This window comes from Macaca thibetana, chromosome 17 (genome assembly GCF_024542745.1).
Source record: "Macaca thibetana thibetana isolate TM-01 chromosome 17, ASM2454274v1, whole genome shotgun sequence".
Taxonomy (NCBI): Eukaryota; Metazoa; Chordata; class Mammalia; order Primates; family Cercopithecidae; genus Macaca; species Macaca thibetana.
In genome coordinates this window covers 4,283,538-4,299,224 of record NC_065594.1, presented here as the reverse complement: position 1 = coordinate 4,299,224, position 15,687 = coordinate 4,283,538, and the positions used below count along the sequence as shown (strand labels likewise).

At 48.7% G+C, this 15,687-nt stretch overlaps 1 protein-coding gene across 1 annotated transcript in view; it reads right to left on the bottom strand.

Moving 5' to 3' along the window:
* The window catches only part of ATP12A (ATPase H+/K+ transporting non-gastric alpha2 subunit), a 33,284-nt gene that overhangs the window by 8,035 nt on the left and 9,562 nt on the right, over positions 1-15,687 (bottom strand). The window contains exons 6-14 of the mRNA XM_050767089.1: positions 15,459-15,593; positions 15,210-15,327; positions 14,681-14,949; positions 12,966-13,164; positions 12,703-12,812; positions 10,387-10,521; positions 5,842-6,034; positions 3,408-3,583; positions 2,286-2,422 (exon numbers count right to left, since the gene is read on the bottom strand). Of these exons, the coding sequence (XP_050623046.1) occupies positions 2,286-2,422; positions 3,408-3,583; positions 5,842-6,034; positions 10,387-10,521; positions 12,703-12,812; positions 12,966-13,164; positions 14,681-14,949; positions 15,210-15,327; positions 15,459-15,593 (1,472 nt within the window). The remainder of the gene's footprint in view (positions 1-2,285; positions 2,423-3,407; positions 3,584-5,841; positions 6,035-10,386; positions 10,522-12,702; positions 12,813-12,965; positions 13,165-14,680; positions 14,950-15,209; positions 15,328-15,458; positions 15,594-15,687) is intronic.

Sequence of the window (15,687 nt, the reverse complement as noted above, 5' to 3'; positions counted from 1 at the left end):
AATTGGGAAAGCAGTTCAGGTTTATAGGAAGAAATGTGCCATTTATACACAACAGGAGCATAGGAGGAGGCTAAGGGCATGACCATTGTGTGCATATCACCCAGCACGTGGCCATCACCAGGCTAAAACTGGACAGCAAATATAAAAAGGAAGGAATTGAGAAGATGCAGGAATAAGGTATCTTATATACAACTTTCATTAAAAATTGCTAAAATGGGCCAGGCGCAGTGGCTCACGCCTGCAGTCCCTGCACTCTGGGAGGCCAAGGTGGGCAGATCATTTACAGCCAAGAGTTAAAGACCAGCCTGGCCAACATGGTGAAACCCTGTCTCTACTAAAAGTACAAAAATTAGCCGGGTGTGGTGGCACACGCCTGTAATCCCAGCTACTCAGGAGGCTGAGGCAGGAGAATTGCTTGAACCCAGGAGATGGAGATTACAGTGAGCAGAGATTTCACCACTGCCCTCCACACTCCAGCCTGGGTGACAGAGCAAGACTCCATCTCAAAAAAAAAAATCTGCTAAAATGAAGCTGGGTGCAGTAGCACAATCCTGTAGTCCCAGCCACTTGGGAGGCTGAGAGGGGAGGATCTCTTGAACCGAGGAGGTCGAAGCTGCAGTGAGCTATGATCACACCATTGCACTCCAGCCTGGGTGATATGACAGAAGGAGACCTTGTATCTAAAAAAAGACTCAGCTGGTCTGAAGGTAGTAGTGAATTATCTCAACTGATCGTTCACAGTCAGTTACAGATCAAACTCTTCTACTCTTTCCCCTCTTCTCACTACTGCGCTTGACCACTCTTAAAAAAAATTCTTTTAGGCCGGGCGTGGTGGCTCACGCCTGTAATCCCAGCACTTTGGGAGGCTAAGATGGGTGGATCACTTAAGGTCAGGAGTTCAAGAACAGCCTGGCCAACATGGCAAAGCCCTGTCTCTACTAAAAATACAAAATGAGCTAGGCATGGTCGTGGGCGCCTGTAATCCCAGCTGCTCAGGAGGCTGAGGCAGGAGAATCGCTTGAACCCAGGAGGTGGAGACTGCAGTGAGCTGAGATCACACCACTGCACTCCAGCCTGGGTGACTGACAGAGACTCTGTCTAAAAAAAAAAAAAAAAAAAAAAAAAAAAAAAAAATATTTGTTTAAAATTCTAAAGTGAAAAAAATATAATCCGATTATCTTACAAAGCCAAACAAATAAACAAGCCCCAAACTTGTTTTCATAGAGGGACGCTATGTAGACTAAAGGGCATTGCAAGACTCTTAGACTTCAGGTGCTGTTGCTGTGCCCAGAGGCGGGAGCTGGTTAGTTGTTTGGCTTGGTAATTTGTTATGACCTGACAGCTGTGTGTCCCTAAAAGACCTTAGTGCTCGGGGAAACTGAAGAGGTGCACTGGTCTTTCCTTCGTCTCCTGCATGCGTTAAAGTATAAACCAGCTAATGAACATTTCTTCTCAACCTGAGAATTTGGAGTCTTTGACTCATGGAGACCAGGCACAGCCCAGGCCACTCTCCCGCATGCCCAGCTCCCTAGCCCTGTGTGCCTCCTTCATTACACTGACCACATCATTATTAGCTTTGTTTCTGTCTCCTTGGCTCGATGGAAAGATCCCCAAGGGTGTGGGTAGTATTGTTCAGTTTGCTATGGTAGTTCCAGCTTTTGTCTGGTATGTAGTTGGCACACAATAAATAATTATTGAAAGAATAAATACACGAGTGAATGAACAGTTGGATGAACATGATTAAAAGACCTAAGGATAAACATGATTAAAAGAATTAGGAGAAACAAGGAAATAAAACTTGCCTTAAGAAGCTTCCATTCTATTTATTACCAAATAAAAAAGAAGGGTGTGTTTACACGTTATGAAACTGGGTGGATAAATACCCAAGATGCTTACCAAGGTGGGGTGCGTGAAACAACCCACAGGGTTCTTACGACTCCGAATTACGCAACTGCATCTATGGCAAGTAATTTCATATAAACCCTTTGTTTCAGTTTTTCTCATTCTAAGTTGGGCACAGTAGGTTTTGTGCCCAGAGCACACTGGATTTTGAAATTTCAAACAAGGAACACATAAAGGGTCATTTCATAGTATCAACACTGTGCCTGGCACATATTAGCTGCTCAGTGAAATTAGAGTGAATACATGGATATGCAAATTATAGCTCAAAGCAGCCTACCTCTCAGAGCAAAAAGCTGATTTGTTCCAAGTACTGCAGCTCTTTAGAGCCAGTGGGGCCCCATGGGTATGAGCTGGAATTTTTGCTATGCGGCTCCTGTGCTTACCATTTGTTAACTTGCTCCACAGCAATGCTGAGGCGACGTGCAATGTCTTCCACTGTTTCACTGTTGGCTGAAATGATCCCCACACTCTTGGCGATCGCTTTGGCTGTGATGGGATGATCGCCAGTAACCATAATAACCTAGAGCACGCCAACGAGAAGGCCCATGGATAATGAAGAACTCGGCCAGTCAAAGTGGGGATGGCTCAGTATTGCCTACTCCATAGTGCCCTGGGAGAATGTGGCTGGTGATTACAGCGGCAGCTCTGGATCTACAAGACAACTGTCTTTGGAGGAAACACTAATCCCATTGGGTCTACCCTTGCTTCTAAGCTTCACACACTTCCTCCTCTGACACAAAAGGAAGCCCTTCCCCTTTGACGCCACTTTATTTGTGAAAGGGCTGGTGAGTGTCTACTTGGGGGCAGCCTCATGTTGCTTCAACAGTCTTAATATTAACATAGTAATGATGAACATGGATTATGGGGACTGAGCCTCAAGATTGGGTAATAAAGCCTTTTTTCTTTCTTTTTTTTTTTTTTTTTTTTAGACGAGAGTTTCACTCTTGTTGCCCAAGCTGGAGTGCAATGGCATGATCTCGGCTTACCGCAACCTCCGCCTCCTGGGTTCAAGTGATTCTCCTGCCTCCGCCTCCCCAGTAGCTGGGATTACAGGTGTGCGCCACCACGCCTGGCTAATTTTTTATATTTTTAGTAGAAACGGGGTTTCCCCATGTTAGCCATGGCTGGTCTTGAACTCCTGCCCTCAGGTGATCTGCCTGCCTCGGTCTCCTAAAGTGCTGGGATTACAGGTGTGAGCCACTGCGCCCGGCCGATAAAGCCTTTCAGTATCTACCATGGACTAGGGCGAGATATGGTCACTTCAAAGCACTAGGAGATTCTTCTCATTGCACTTACTGTGTATGTGGTTCATTCCACATAGACACAATCATGTTGTTTTTGTGGGACAGTTTCAGTAACTTTAGCACAGTGAAACTAGAAATAAAAATAGGAATTTGATATTTACTTGAAGACACCTAAATACTGACCGTCTCCTATGAAAAACATTACTAGAAAGGAACACGACATAAAGAGAGAGCTTCTTGAGTCAGGAAAATAACTCCCACCTTGATCCCTGCACTCCGGCATTTGGTGACTGCATCTGGCACAGTGGACCGAGGGGGATCGATCATTGACAAGAGTCCCACGAAACAGAGGTTGGAGGTCGGGAAGTTCATCGCGTCTGTGTCAAATTTGTAGGTTTCTGGAAACTCGTGTGCTGGCAGGTAGAGATGACAGAAACCTGTAATACGGATGAATTAGGGAGTCAGTGAAACTGGAATAGGAAACCAAAAAAAAAAAAAAAAAATAAGAGGGGAACGTGCCGATACACCTCCGTCCTCTACTGTTTTACGAATACATTAGAATAAGCCAGAATTGTTTAATTTCTTCAACTCCATAATGCATTTCTTTAGGAAAGACATATTTTATCCAAATATAATTCACTGTGTGCTCATTAGACTCTGTGTTCTAGAAATATATCTTGCTGGCCGGGCGCGGTGGCTCAAGCCTGTAATCCCAGCACTTTGGGAGGCCGAGGCGGGCGGATCACGAGGTCAGGAGATCGAGACCATCCTGGCTAACACGGTGAAACCCCGTCTCTACTAAAAAATACAAAAAACTAGCCGGGCGAGGTGGTGGCGCCTGTAGTCCCAGCTACTCGGGAGGCTGAGGCAGGAGAATGGCGTGAACCCGGGAGGCGGAGCTTGCAGTGAGCTGAGATCCGGCCACTGCACTCCAGCCTGGGCGGCAGAGGGAGACTCCGTCTCAAAAAAAAAAAAAAAAAAAAGAAAGAAAGAAAGAAATATATCTTGCTATATTGCCAAGTTCTCGGGCGTACACAGTCTCCACTTCTGAAGCTTAGTAGGGCACAGAGTTAAAGGGATTGAGCACAGGGCCCGTCTCAGGGCAGAGACACACTTTAGCTGCGTCCTGACCCCTGGAGGGTCAAGACAGACTTCCCCGAGGAGGTCACATGCAACCTGAACCCTGAGAGGGGCACAGATGATTTCTAGGGTAAAAAGGGAGGGTGGAGGTAGGAAGGCCATTTTCAGCAGAGAAAACAGCATGTGAAGAAACAAGGGGCTTCAGGGGAGGGGCACAAAGTTCAGTGTTAGATCAAGATAAGCCCAAAAGAAAGGCCAGCAGGAATGGGGCTGAGCCACCCTTTTCTCAGAAGGCATCAGCCTCTCATGGGCTGAGGTGGAAGGGACTCTTGTGTCTGGTGGGACCTCCAAGATCGTGTGATCAGCTTTCACATCCAGTTTATTTTCAGCCTGGCCCACTGCTTTGCAAACGTCAGTGGAGCAGGCTTTGAGAGGTCAAACACAAGTGGGCATCAGTCCCGTGTAGAGTACCCGGTGCTGTGGGTTACTTTATCTGCTTTGCCAACTCCAGTAGCCTTTAGAAACACACATTCTACAGATTGCATCTATATTGCTGAGGACTTCCATGGTGTTTAATGAGCTGGATCATCAACCATACACTTCTGTTTCCTTGAATTGTCATTCTGTGGTCCTGATGGGGCACCATTCCGCCAGCCCTGGTGCTGTCCCCTTTGACAACACTACAGGCACCCCCATTGGGTCCTCCCCCCGTGGTTGCATTTCTAAGGTTTCTTCCCTCCTGACACTTTGTCTGCATCACTGGCATCCCTCTCTTCCTAGTCGCTAAATGGGAAGCTTAATCATTTTTAAACTGACTATCCTCCTCTAATTGGTTCTAAGTCTTACCAATTCTACCTCTATGAACTCTCTTGCCCCTGATCTCTCCTTCCCATTCCCATCACCCCGATCAAATTCCCATCCCTTTTGCCTGAACAAGGGCAACTGCCTCCTAAAAGAAATTTAACTCCTTCCACAAAGTCTTCCCCAGCCCGTTACTGCCCAGCTCACTCTGGTGGCACAGCCCTCGGTGCTCTCCACTGACTGCAGGATGAAACCTGGCTCCTCACCCACATGTTCAAGACCTCCATCTCATCATCTCCAAACTAGCCCTTGAGCCCTGTTTCCGTGACGGTGCCGTCTCACCTGCTGGCAGCACCCCCTGTGCCCCACACTGCTCTGCCTCTGTGCTTGGCCTATGCTGTTCCCTGGGCCCTGGAAACTTTCCCCATCTCCCCTCAACTGCAGCCACTTAAGGCCCAGTTTGAAATTTAACTCCTTCCATAAAGTCTTCCCTGAGCTCGCCTCTGTGGAGGCCACCTCACCCTGCTTGGTGCTGTCACACAGCATCCTCTCCTTTTTCCCATCCTGCAGGCCACCTCACCCTGCTTGGTGCTGTCACACAGCATCCTCTCCTTTTTCCCATCCTGCAGGCCACCTCACCCTGCTTGGTGCTGTCACACAGCATCCTCTCCTTTTTCCCATCCTGCTTATCACGTTCTCCTTTACATGCTTCACGTGGATGCCATGGCCACTCGGCGAGGTCACAGGTCCCCAAGGTGCCTGCCTCATCTCTGTGCCCACCAGGTGATGGGCAGGACCCTGCCGCCGCACTCACCCAGCACACGCTCGCCCAGCCCGCCCAGCTCCATGTAGGCTGTGTGGAAGGCCTTGGCGGTGCTCTCATCCAGTGGGTGCTCCTCGCCATTGATCATGATGGTGCTGCATTTCTCTAGGATGCGCTCAGGGGCCCCCTTCATCACCATGAGGAAGCGCTTGTCGTGGGGGTCATCTGTCTCGTGGATGGAGAGCTGGGAAGGAATGAACAGAGCGTGTTACTTACAGACAGGTGAAACGCATTCCTTCTTCTCTACTGGTCCATTAAATGTAAAGGAGGAGGAGGAACAATGGCATCCTCTGCATGTTCCATCCTTTTTCTTTCTGTGGCCAAGTAAGACGAAGAGCTCTAGACTTGGCCCCAGCCCAGAGTGGGGCACCCTGGGTTGGAACCTGCAGTAAGTGAAGCTCATCTTTCAAGCAAAACTGGCTGCTTTAGGCAGGCTAGATGTGGCCGTCAGCATGTGAAATCTTGTGCCTTGAACAAGATCTCCCAGGGTGCCCGTGAGAGTTAAGGGGCTGCCAGTCTCTGCATCTCACCTCCTCTACCTCCCTGTGGGGAGCAGCCATCTTTCAGACCCAAACTACTCTGAGCTCAGGAGGGCAGGAGGCGGCAGGATTCCTGCACCTCTTCACCTCATTGTCCGCCCAGTTTTCCTGCTTGGATGTCATAGAAAATGGCGGTGTGAGGAAGTGGCCACTTCCACCTATAGTGTTTGAGGAAGACAGCCGAGTCACAGAAGTCTCCATTTTAATAGGAATGCTCTTGACCCAGCAATTCTACTTCTAGATCCATCCTAATAAGATATGCAAAAAAATCGATATACAAGAATAAAAGGACTAACTCTTATCTAGCCCTTACTCTTCTAAGCACTCAAGAGGAATCTCAGGAAGCTGGAGTGTTTGGGAGAAAATACATCGCAAAGAAAAGTGTTCCAATTTTGGGTCTAACAGTTCTTTACAAATCAGTATTTCATAGACTTTTGGGTTCAAAGGTAAATGCAAAGATGAGTACAAAAAGAAGAAGCATAGGGCAAATAGGGTTACCAACTGCTGCTCCTTCTTTTCTTTTTTCTTTTTTTTTTTTTTTTTGAGGCGGAGTCTCGCTCTGTGGCCCAGGCTGGAGTGAGCGGCGCCATCTTGGTTCACTGCAAGCCCCGCCTCCCGGGTTCCCGCCATTCTCCCGCCTCAGCCTCCCGAGTAGCTGGGACCACAGGCGCCGCCACCTCGCCCGGCTGATTTTTTGTGTTTTTAGTAGAGACGGGGTTTCACCGTGTTCGCCAGGATGGTCTCGATCTCCTGACCTCGTGATCCACCCATCTCGGCCTCCCAAAGTGCTGGGATTACAGGCTTGAGCCACCGCGCCTGGCCAACTTCTTTTTTTTTTTTTTTTTTTTTTTGAGACGGAGTCTCGCTCTGTCGCCCAGGCTGGAGTGCAGTGGCCCGATCTCAGCTCACTGCAAGCTCCGCCTCCCGGGTTCACGCCATTCTCCTGCCTCAGCCTCCCGAGTAGCTGGGACTACAGGCGCCCGCCACCTCGCCCAGCTGTTTTTTGTATTTCTTAGTAGAGACGGGGTTTCACCGTGTTAGCCAGGATGGTCTCGATCTCCTGACCTCGTGATCCGCCCATCTCGGCCTCCCAAAGTGCTGGGATTACAGGCTTGAGCCAACGCGCCCGGCCCCAACTTCTTTTCTTAATGATCAAGTAAAGACATTCAGAAAACCAACCAACCAACAAAACCCAAACCAAACAAAAATCCTCCCGTCTGTTATCACTATCGCTTTCTAAAACATAGGCCTTTTCTTTTTCTTTCTCTCTTAATTTGTTTTGTTTTGTTTTGTTTTTTGTTTTTTGAGACAGGGCTCTGTCACCCAGGCTGGAGTGCAGTGGCGAGATCACAACTCACGGCAGCCTCGACCTCCCAGGTTCAAGCAGTCCTCCCACCTCAGCCTCCCAAGTAGCTGGGACTACAGGCATGTGCCACCATGCCCAGTTAATTTCGTTTTTTGTTTTTTTTGTAGAGATAAGGTCTTGGTATCTTGCCCAGGCTGCTCCTGAACTCCTGGGCTCAAGCAATCTGCCTTCCTCGGTCTCCCAAAGTGCTATGATTACAGGTGTGAGCCACTGTACCCGGCCAAGATAACGCTTTTTACATTTAAAACATAGGGATAATATAAAACACTTTCCTGGTGTGTACCAAGTGCCAGGCACTGTTCTAAGTGCTGTCCACATCGACTCACTTGTCCTCAAAACAACTTTAAGGCCATGGGTACTATTATTCCCTTTTACAAAGGAGGAAACTGAGGCACAGAGGTTCAATGCTTCACTCAAGGTCACTGAGCAATAGGTGGCTATCTGGTGGCTGAGCTGGGATTTGAGCCCAGGCTAGCAGGCTTCAGAGTCCCTGCCCTTAATCATGGAGGCTACAAAGGATAATCTTTTAAATTAAATACATTCATCGTTATATAAAACTTTTAAAAACATTTTCCAATTTGCCATAAACGTTTTAAATGTCTTAACGGACCAGTGTGTTTGGAGCAGCACACTATTGATCACTATTCTAATCAATAAGATATAGGCTTTCCATTTCCTTTCCTTCCAGCAGAGATGTCTCCTTCCAAGGCCATGACATGTGAAGTCCAGGTGAGGCTGAGCACTGCTCATGTGTAGACATAAAATGACCCTAACAGCATCCAGACAGCACCTTCAACCTCTTCAGCAGGGACTCACACAGGCCCCTCTCCCCTTTCTAGTCCCACTCTATGTAGCCACTTTCTCCTCCAACTTGTACACAAGGCCTCATGGAACCTGCTTTTTCTCCCTGACGGAGCTTCAGCAGGTTCCGAGTCCTGCTGCTGATGGAGGCATCATCGAACCCCATCTTCACACTATGCACGGATGCGCGGCACCTCAACCTCCTCATCCTCTACCCACCCCACAGCGTCGTCGTGAGAATGAATGATTTAATACGTGTGGAAATTAGCACAGAACAGCTCCTATTATTACTAGCATTGTTAGTATAATAATAGTCGTCCTAAAACAGTCTTTTAGGACCGTTACCCACTCTATTTTTACTTACGTTTTACATAAGAGATGTGATTTCTTGGCTCGAGTATTTTACATTATACGTTTCTGGTTAGTTGTCTATTTAGCTAACTGTGATTCTTTGTTGGCTCACTATCCACAAAGAAGACGTTCACAACACAAGAGTTCTTCTCTAGGCTGGGCTTGGTGGCTCACACCTGTAATCCCAGCACTCTGGGAGGCCAAGGTGGATGGATCACCTGAGGTCAGGGTGTCAGAGACCAGCCCGGCCAGCATGGTGAAACTCTGTCTCTACTAAAAATACAAAAAATTAGCTGGGCAAGGGGGTGCATGCCTGTAATCCCATCTACTCAGGAGGCCGAGGCAGGAGAATTGCTTATACCTGGGAGGTGGAGGTTGCAGTGAGCCGATAGCACACCACTGCACTCCAGCCTGGGTGACAAGAGTCTCTTTTTGAGAAGAGAAACTCCTTCTCAAAAAAAAAAAAAAAAAAAAAAAAAAAGAGTTCTTCTTTAACCCTAAATTCCATCCGAACTAAGATGGGTGGATAATCAACAGAAATCTCCACACATACAGTTGTGGTTATTCTATTTCTATACTTGACTATTGTGCAAAGCTCAAGTCCAGATCCTGCTTTCAGCATGGGCTCTGTGGAAAATCCCATCTGCATGGGGACCTGGGGCTCCCAACTGTCATTTGTGTTAACATGGGGAGGCTGTGACGGCTGACTGTTGGCCAGCTCCGCATGCTGAGATAACCAAGCAAGGATGGTCATCTTCTACCTGAGCAGGGGACGCAAAGGAGACTCCCACCCACAGCACAGGGGATGGCCCCGGAGAGCGACGGGGCTGTCACCCGAGGGGCCGCTCAGTGGTCTCCCCAAAGGGCAGGGCTTGCTCCCATGGCCTGAACTGTGCCACACTCCATCTGTGTGATGGTGGGAGAATCGTGGACTTGGTGTCAGCCTTGGGAACACCGGGTGCTGTGCAATTCTGGCCTCTCAACACTTTTTAAGGGCCTGCTTCCTCCTCTATGAGTCAGGATTCGTCAGTCCTACCTCACAGGCCGGATGCGAACATGGAACGAGGCCACGTAGGTCAAGGGCCTGATGCACTAGAGGTGTGAGGAGTGGGTGTTCCGCCTCCCCGCTGCCCACCTGGCATTCATGCTTTGGAGTGTGGCTGCTGCTCCTCGCGGCAGAAGGTACCTGCTAGTGGTGGTGTGAGTGTGTGTGTGTGTGTGAGAGAGTGTGTGCCTGTGACAGAGATGGCTCATTCATAGAAGCAGCCAAGTGCTGATGACGTCCTTGCCTTTCTTTCTTTTTCTGCCCTGCTTCAGCAAGTAGCTTGACCTAGGGGACCAGATGCCCGGGTGCTGTATCCCTGACGGCTGTCTTTGAAGTCAGGTATCCTTCGAAATATGAGGTAAGCAAAGGATACATGCAAGTAGAAAGCTCATGCTGCCGGTAACAGAGATTACCAGGTGTGAGGAAAAACTCACCTGAAATTTATTAGTAGAGTTAAAAGGGATTTCAGCTACTTTGCGGTTTCTTTTTCTAATTTCCATCACATCACCCAAAATGACCTCTGAGAATTTTAAAAGAGCAGTTTCTGAGGCATCTCCAATCACAGCTTTCTGGGAATCAAAGAATAAAAATATTTGCAGCACATATTTAATGAACCAACATGCCCTCAGCACAGGACCCAAAACACACCTCCTGATCCCATTACCATCTAGCTGGAGGGACATTATCACGTGATCAGGGAGGGCCACAAGACAGTGGTACGCGTGTAAACAGTGGTGCCACCTACTGGCATTAGGGATGTTTGGAGAAGCTGGATCTCTGTGAGGACTGAAGATTTTGTGGAAACAAGCAGCTACGAACTAGATCTTGATAGACAGGTGGGTTACCAATACACAGAGAAGAAAGCCTTCCAGAAACCAGGACGCAGGTGCAGGGACGTGAGGTGCAGGCTCCTCTGTGAGCGCTCAAGGTACCATTGGATGTGGAGGGCGGGGAAAGACCTGGTGGGCCCTGAAGGGTAGCCTGAGGTCTAGACTTGAGAAGCAGAGCACAGGGAAGTACAGAAAGATTTTGAACAAAGTTAAGTGAATATAAAAAGCACCATTTAGGGAAAATTAGTGGCATTTGAGAAAGACTCCAGGAGGGATAAACTGGAATCAAGGAGGCTTAATTTCAATCAATTAAGAGGTTGATACAGCTTTTTTTTTTTTTTTTTGAGACAGAGTCTTGCTCTGTCGCCCAGGCTGGGGTGCAGTGGCCGGATCTCAGCTCACTGCAAGCTCCGCCTCCCGGGTTTAGACCATTCTGCCTCAGCCTCCCGAGTAGCTGGGACTACAGGCGCCCGCCACCTCGCCCGGCTATTTTTTTTTTTTTTTTTTTTTTGTATTTTTTAGTAGAGACGGGGTTTCACCGTGTTAGCCAGGATGGTCTCGATCTCCTGACCTCGTGATCCGCCCGTCTCGGCCTCCCAAAGTGCTGGGATTACAGGCTTGAGCCACCGCGCCCGGCCGATACAGCTATTTAGATGCAAGGTACTGCTGATAAAAGGTAAAGTTAAGTATATTTTGAAGCAAGAGTGATAGAACTTGGTGACTCACTGGATATAAGGAAAGGATAAAGTCAAAGATGACTTCCAAATGTTCTGGCCCAATGACAAATAGAATGGTTGTAGCATAGAAAATTAGAAAATTAGGGCAAGGCACTGATGTGCAGCTAGGCTGGGTACGGGTGGAAGTAAACGAGCATGATTTGTGCAGCTTCCTAGTGGAAGCACACAGCCAGCCAGAGATCCAGGTTGGAGCTGAGGTAAGAAATTAGAACTGGACATAAAGATTTGGAATGGCAGGGGGCGGTGGCTCAAGCCTGTAATCCCAGCACTTTGGGAGGCTGAGACAGGCAGATCACAAGGTCAGGAGATCGAGACCATCCTGGCTAACACGGTGAAACCCCGTCTCTACTAAAAAATACAAAAAACTAGCCAGGCGAGGTGGCAGGCGCCTGTAGTCCCAGCTACTCGGGAGGCTGAGGCAGGAGAATGATGTAAACCTGGGAGGCGGAGCTTGCAGTGAGCTGAGATCCGGCCACTGCACTCCAGCCTGGGCGACAGAGCGAGACTCCATCTCAAAAAAAAAAAAAAAAAAGATTTGGAAGATATTGACAAAGAAGCAATTGGCCAAAAGGAGCATTAATGAACTGCCTGACGGAGGGAAAAGCAAACAAACAAACAAAAAGTAAGAAAGAAAAAGAGTCAGGGAAGGAAACAGATGGCAAATAGAAAAGCCAGGAGAACAGAGATTCAGTGACTCATCGAGACGGAGAGGAAAAGGGAGAAAGGGAAGGAGGAGAGGGCAGGAGGGGGAGAGTTTTTTGTATGTTCCGATATTCCAGGACCCCTAGAGCTTTGTCTGCAGCCATATTCTAGTTAACAGGAGTCCTTCTATTTTTATCCAATCACATTTTAAATTTCCATGAATGGCATGTACATTAAAAGGAACTTTGATTACATCCACTTAGCTGGCAGAAAAGTCAAGAAAGTAACTTAGAGGTGCATTCATTTCCAGAATTTTCTAAAGACCCTAAAGCAATATTCTGAAACCTTTTAAGCATCTTTGTATTCTCAAAGCTAGTGTGCATGAAGAAAACTTTCTGTATGTCTTGTAAGTCCGGCTTGCTCTTGCAAGCACTGGACAAACTTTATGCAACTGGAGAGATGAAATCAAGCACACAATCAGACCCCAGCAAGTGACTCCAAACTGGCTGTGATTTAAGACCGAGTGCTGCAGAAGCATTACCTTCATGATGGGAACATTTTCCTGTCCTGGCTTGAACTCGGCTCGGTTACACAATGTTATTATCTTGGATAAGGAGGCCCAAGTCCTAGAGCTTTGGTCAAAGACCTGGTCTGGAAGACAGAGAAAGAACAGTGGCTGTTGTGGGTTGGGCTGGCCGTCCGTGAGTCCAGCAATCCTCCGGCTACAGACCCTGCTGCGTGCTCAGCTCAGCCCCAGGACGGAGTCCGCAGCTCTGACCAGACCAAGCTCTCCATAGGACTTACTTGAATGGTTTTCACTGGTGTCAGCCACAAAGATCTGATTGTCGAACCACAGATGGGCCACTGTCATCCTGTTCTGGGTCAGTGTCCCGGTCTTGTCTGAGCAGATGATGGAGGTGGAGCCGAGGGTCTCCACAGCCTCCAGGTTCTTCACCAGGCAGTTCTTCTTGGCCATCCGTTTTGCTGTCAGCGACAGGGTCACCTAGCAGGAGAAGGAAGGAAGCTTTGGGAAAAATCCTCATGTGAACTCAGGTCCAATAATACAGAAATAACCAATGTCAGCTGTGATTGAATTTTAGGAGACAGCTGGACTAGTTTTAGGGGAGAGGTGTGGTTGCCGGCACAGCTAAACTGACCTGGTGGCTTATACGCCACCAAGAGCCAGCCCTCTATGCCACAATCCTTTTTTAAAGATTAAATACAAGACACTTTTCTTGTTCCTTCATGACTTGAAGAAAACAAGGGACCTACGGGCAGCAAATACAGACAACGCTGCTGTGGCTGGTGCCCACGTTACAGCCACAACACCGCCTGTGGTCCCTAAGCAGGAGTGTGCTCCAGAGACTGGCTGGTGCATGTTGCCAGTTGTCCCAAAGGACACACTTATGGCTTTGGGGAATTCATCAGCTTTTGTGTTGAAACAAATGAGCTTTTCATTTTTAAAAGCTCCATATTTTAAAGATCCTTTTAAACCCCCAGATCTCAAAGGGTTCTTTTGGCTCCCATTTCCCCAAATTACTATCTCCTGGAGTCAGAAGAGACCTGGACTTCAAAAACTTCTCTTTTCTTTGGTCAGGACAACAGCAGGCCAAGGATCTTGTAATCACAAAACCGGAAACATAAAACCCCTCCTCTCCTACCCCGTGGGACCCCCCGTAGCAGAGACTGAGGAGGAGGGGCTCTTGTCTCGGGACTGAATGACACGCAGAGCCAGAGCTGGGTCTAGGGTTGGCCAGGAAAGGGCTGGAGTCCTCGGCAGGAAAAATGGGAGGAATTGCCGGGCGCAGTGGCTCAAGCCTGTAATCCCAGCACTTTGGGAGGCCGAGATGGGCGGATCTCAAGGTCAGGAGATCGAGACCATCCTGGCTAACACAATGAAACCCCATCTCTACTAAAAAAAAATACAAAAAACTAGCCGGGCAAGGTGGCAGGCGCCTGTGGTCCCAGCTACTCGGGAGGCTGAGGCAGGAGAATGGCGGGAACCCGGGAGGTGGAGCTTGCAGTGAGCTGAGATCCGGCCACTGCGCTCCAGCCTGGGCGACAGAGCGAGACTCCGTCTCAAAAAAAAAAAAAAAAATAGGAGGAATTTTTTATTTCCTAAGAGAGGTCAGTGGAGTATGGCAATGTGCCTAAATGCCTAAGTTGTAGAAACTGCCAAAGAAACGTGGGGAAGGCATCAGGCTTCCAGAAAATCTGTGAATGGTGGAGCCTGTCTTATCCAGATCTTAAGGGGCAGAGTAAGCTACGTGAACTGCAGATTGAAAGCATAACATTTTCATGGAAAACACAGTCAAATATTAAAAATACAGCCTTTTTTTTTACAAAACTGTTTCTTTCTCCATAAGAAACAGTCTATTCAGAATGTTCCATGGTTGTCCCTGGCAGGGAGGGCATGGTGCTCTGGACTTGGGGGAGATTGCAGTTTCTGTGGGCGCCTCCCCAGTACCAACGCTATGTCCACAGGGCCGGGTGCAGGCCGTCTAACAGCATGGACTCACAGTGACCGTGGCCAGGAGGCCCTCGGGCACATTGGCCACAATGATGCCAATGAGGAAGATGATGGAATCCAGGACTCGATAATTCATGGACACTGCGATGATGAAGAAAAGGATGCCAATGGAGACAGCCACTCCTGCCACAATGTGAACGAAGTGCTCGATCTCAATGGCAATGGGCGTCTTCTCATTTCCAACTCCTGAGGCCAAAGAGGCGATATGGCCAATGATGGTGCGGTCACCCGTGTTGATGACCATGCCGGTGACGGTGCCTACGGGGCAAGTAGACGTTTTATTCCAGGGGTCCTCAGCTAGGAGGGATGTGCAGCCAGCTTGCAGCCCTCTCTGGCGGCTGGCACAGTCAATAGGAACACCACATTCCAGAGGCCAAGCATCATCCTCTAGGCCCTTAAGTTCCATGCTTCCTCTGGGATGAGCTTTGTAACAGGGTGTGGCAAAGGACAGATCTGAGAGCCCAGGAGGGAGAAGGGACACGGGTGGACATGTGGGCTGAGAGCCAGAGGCCTTTTACCTTCCAGACACGTTGTGGAATAGAAGCAGATGTTCTTCGTTTCCAGGGGGTTTTCATGGGTAAACTCAGAGGAGCGGGGCTGGGGCTCAGATTCCCCCGTGAGAGAGGAGTTATCCACCTAGAAGAAATGTTGAGAATGGTTCACAGCTGGGTACCTCATTCCCCGCCTCTTATACTGATGCTGGGAAAGACCACAGAGCCAGCGGGTTTGGAACATGGTCCTTGGGGTGGGTGCCCCCTGCTGCTTACCCGGCACCCCTGAGAAGACAGCACCCTGATGTCTGCGGGGATCTGGTCTCCTCCTTTGACCTCCACAATGTCCCCCACCACCAGCTGCTCTGAAGGGATGCTCTTCTTCTCGGAATCGCGGATGACCAGAGCTTGCTGCAGAAGAAAACCATGACAGACGCCTCAGACCCTGGATGGACACCGGCCCTCCTCCCCAATCTGTGCCGCACCAAACCCCAGGACAGAGGCC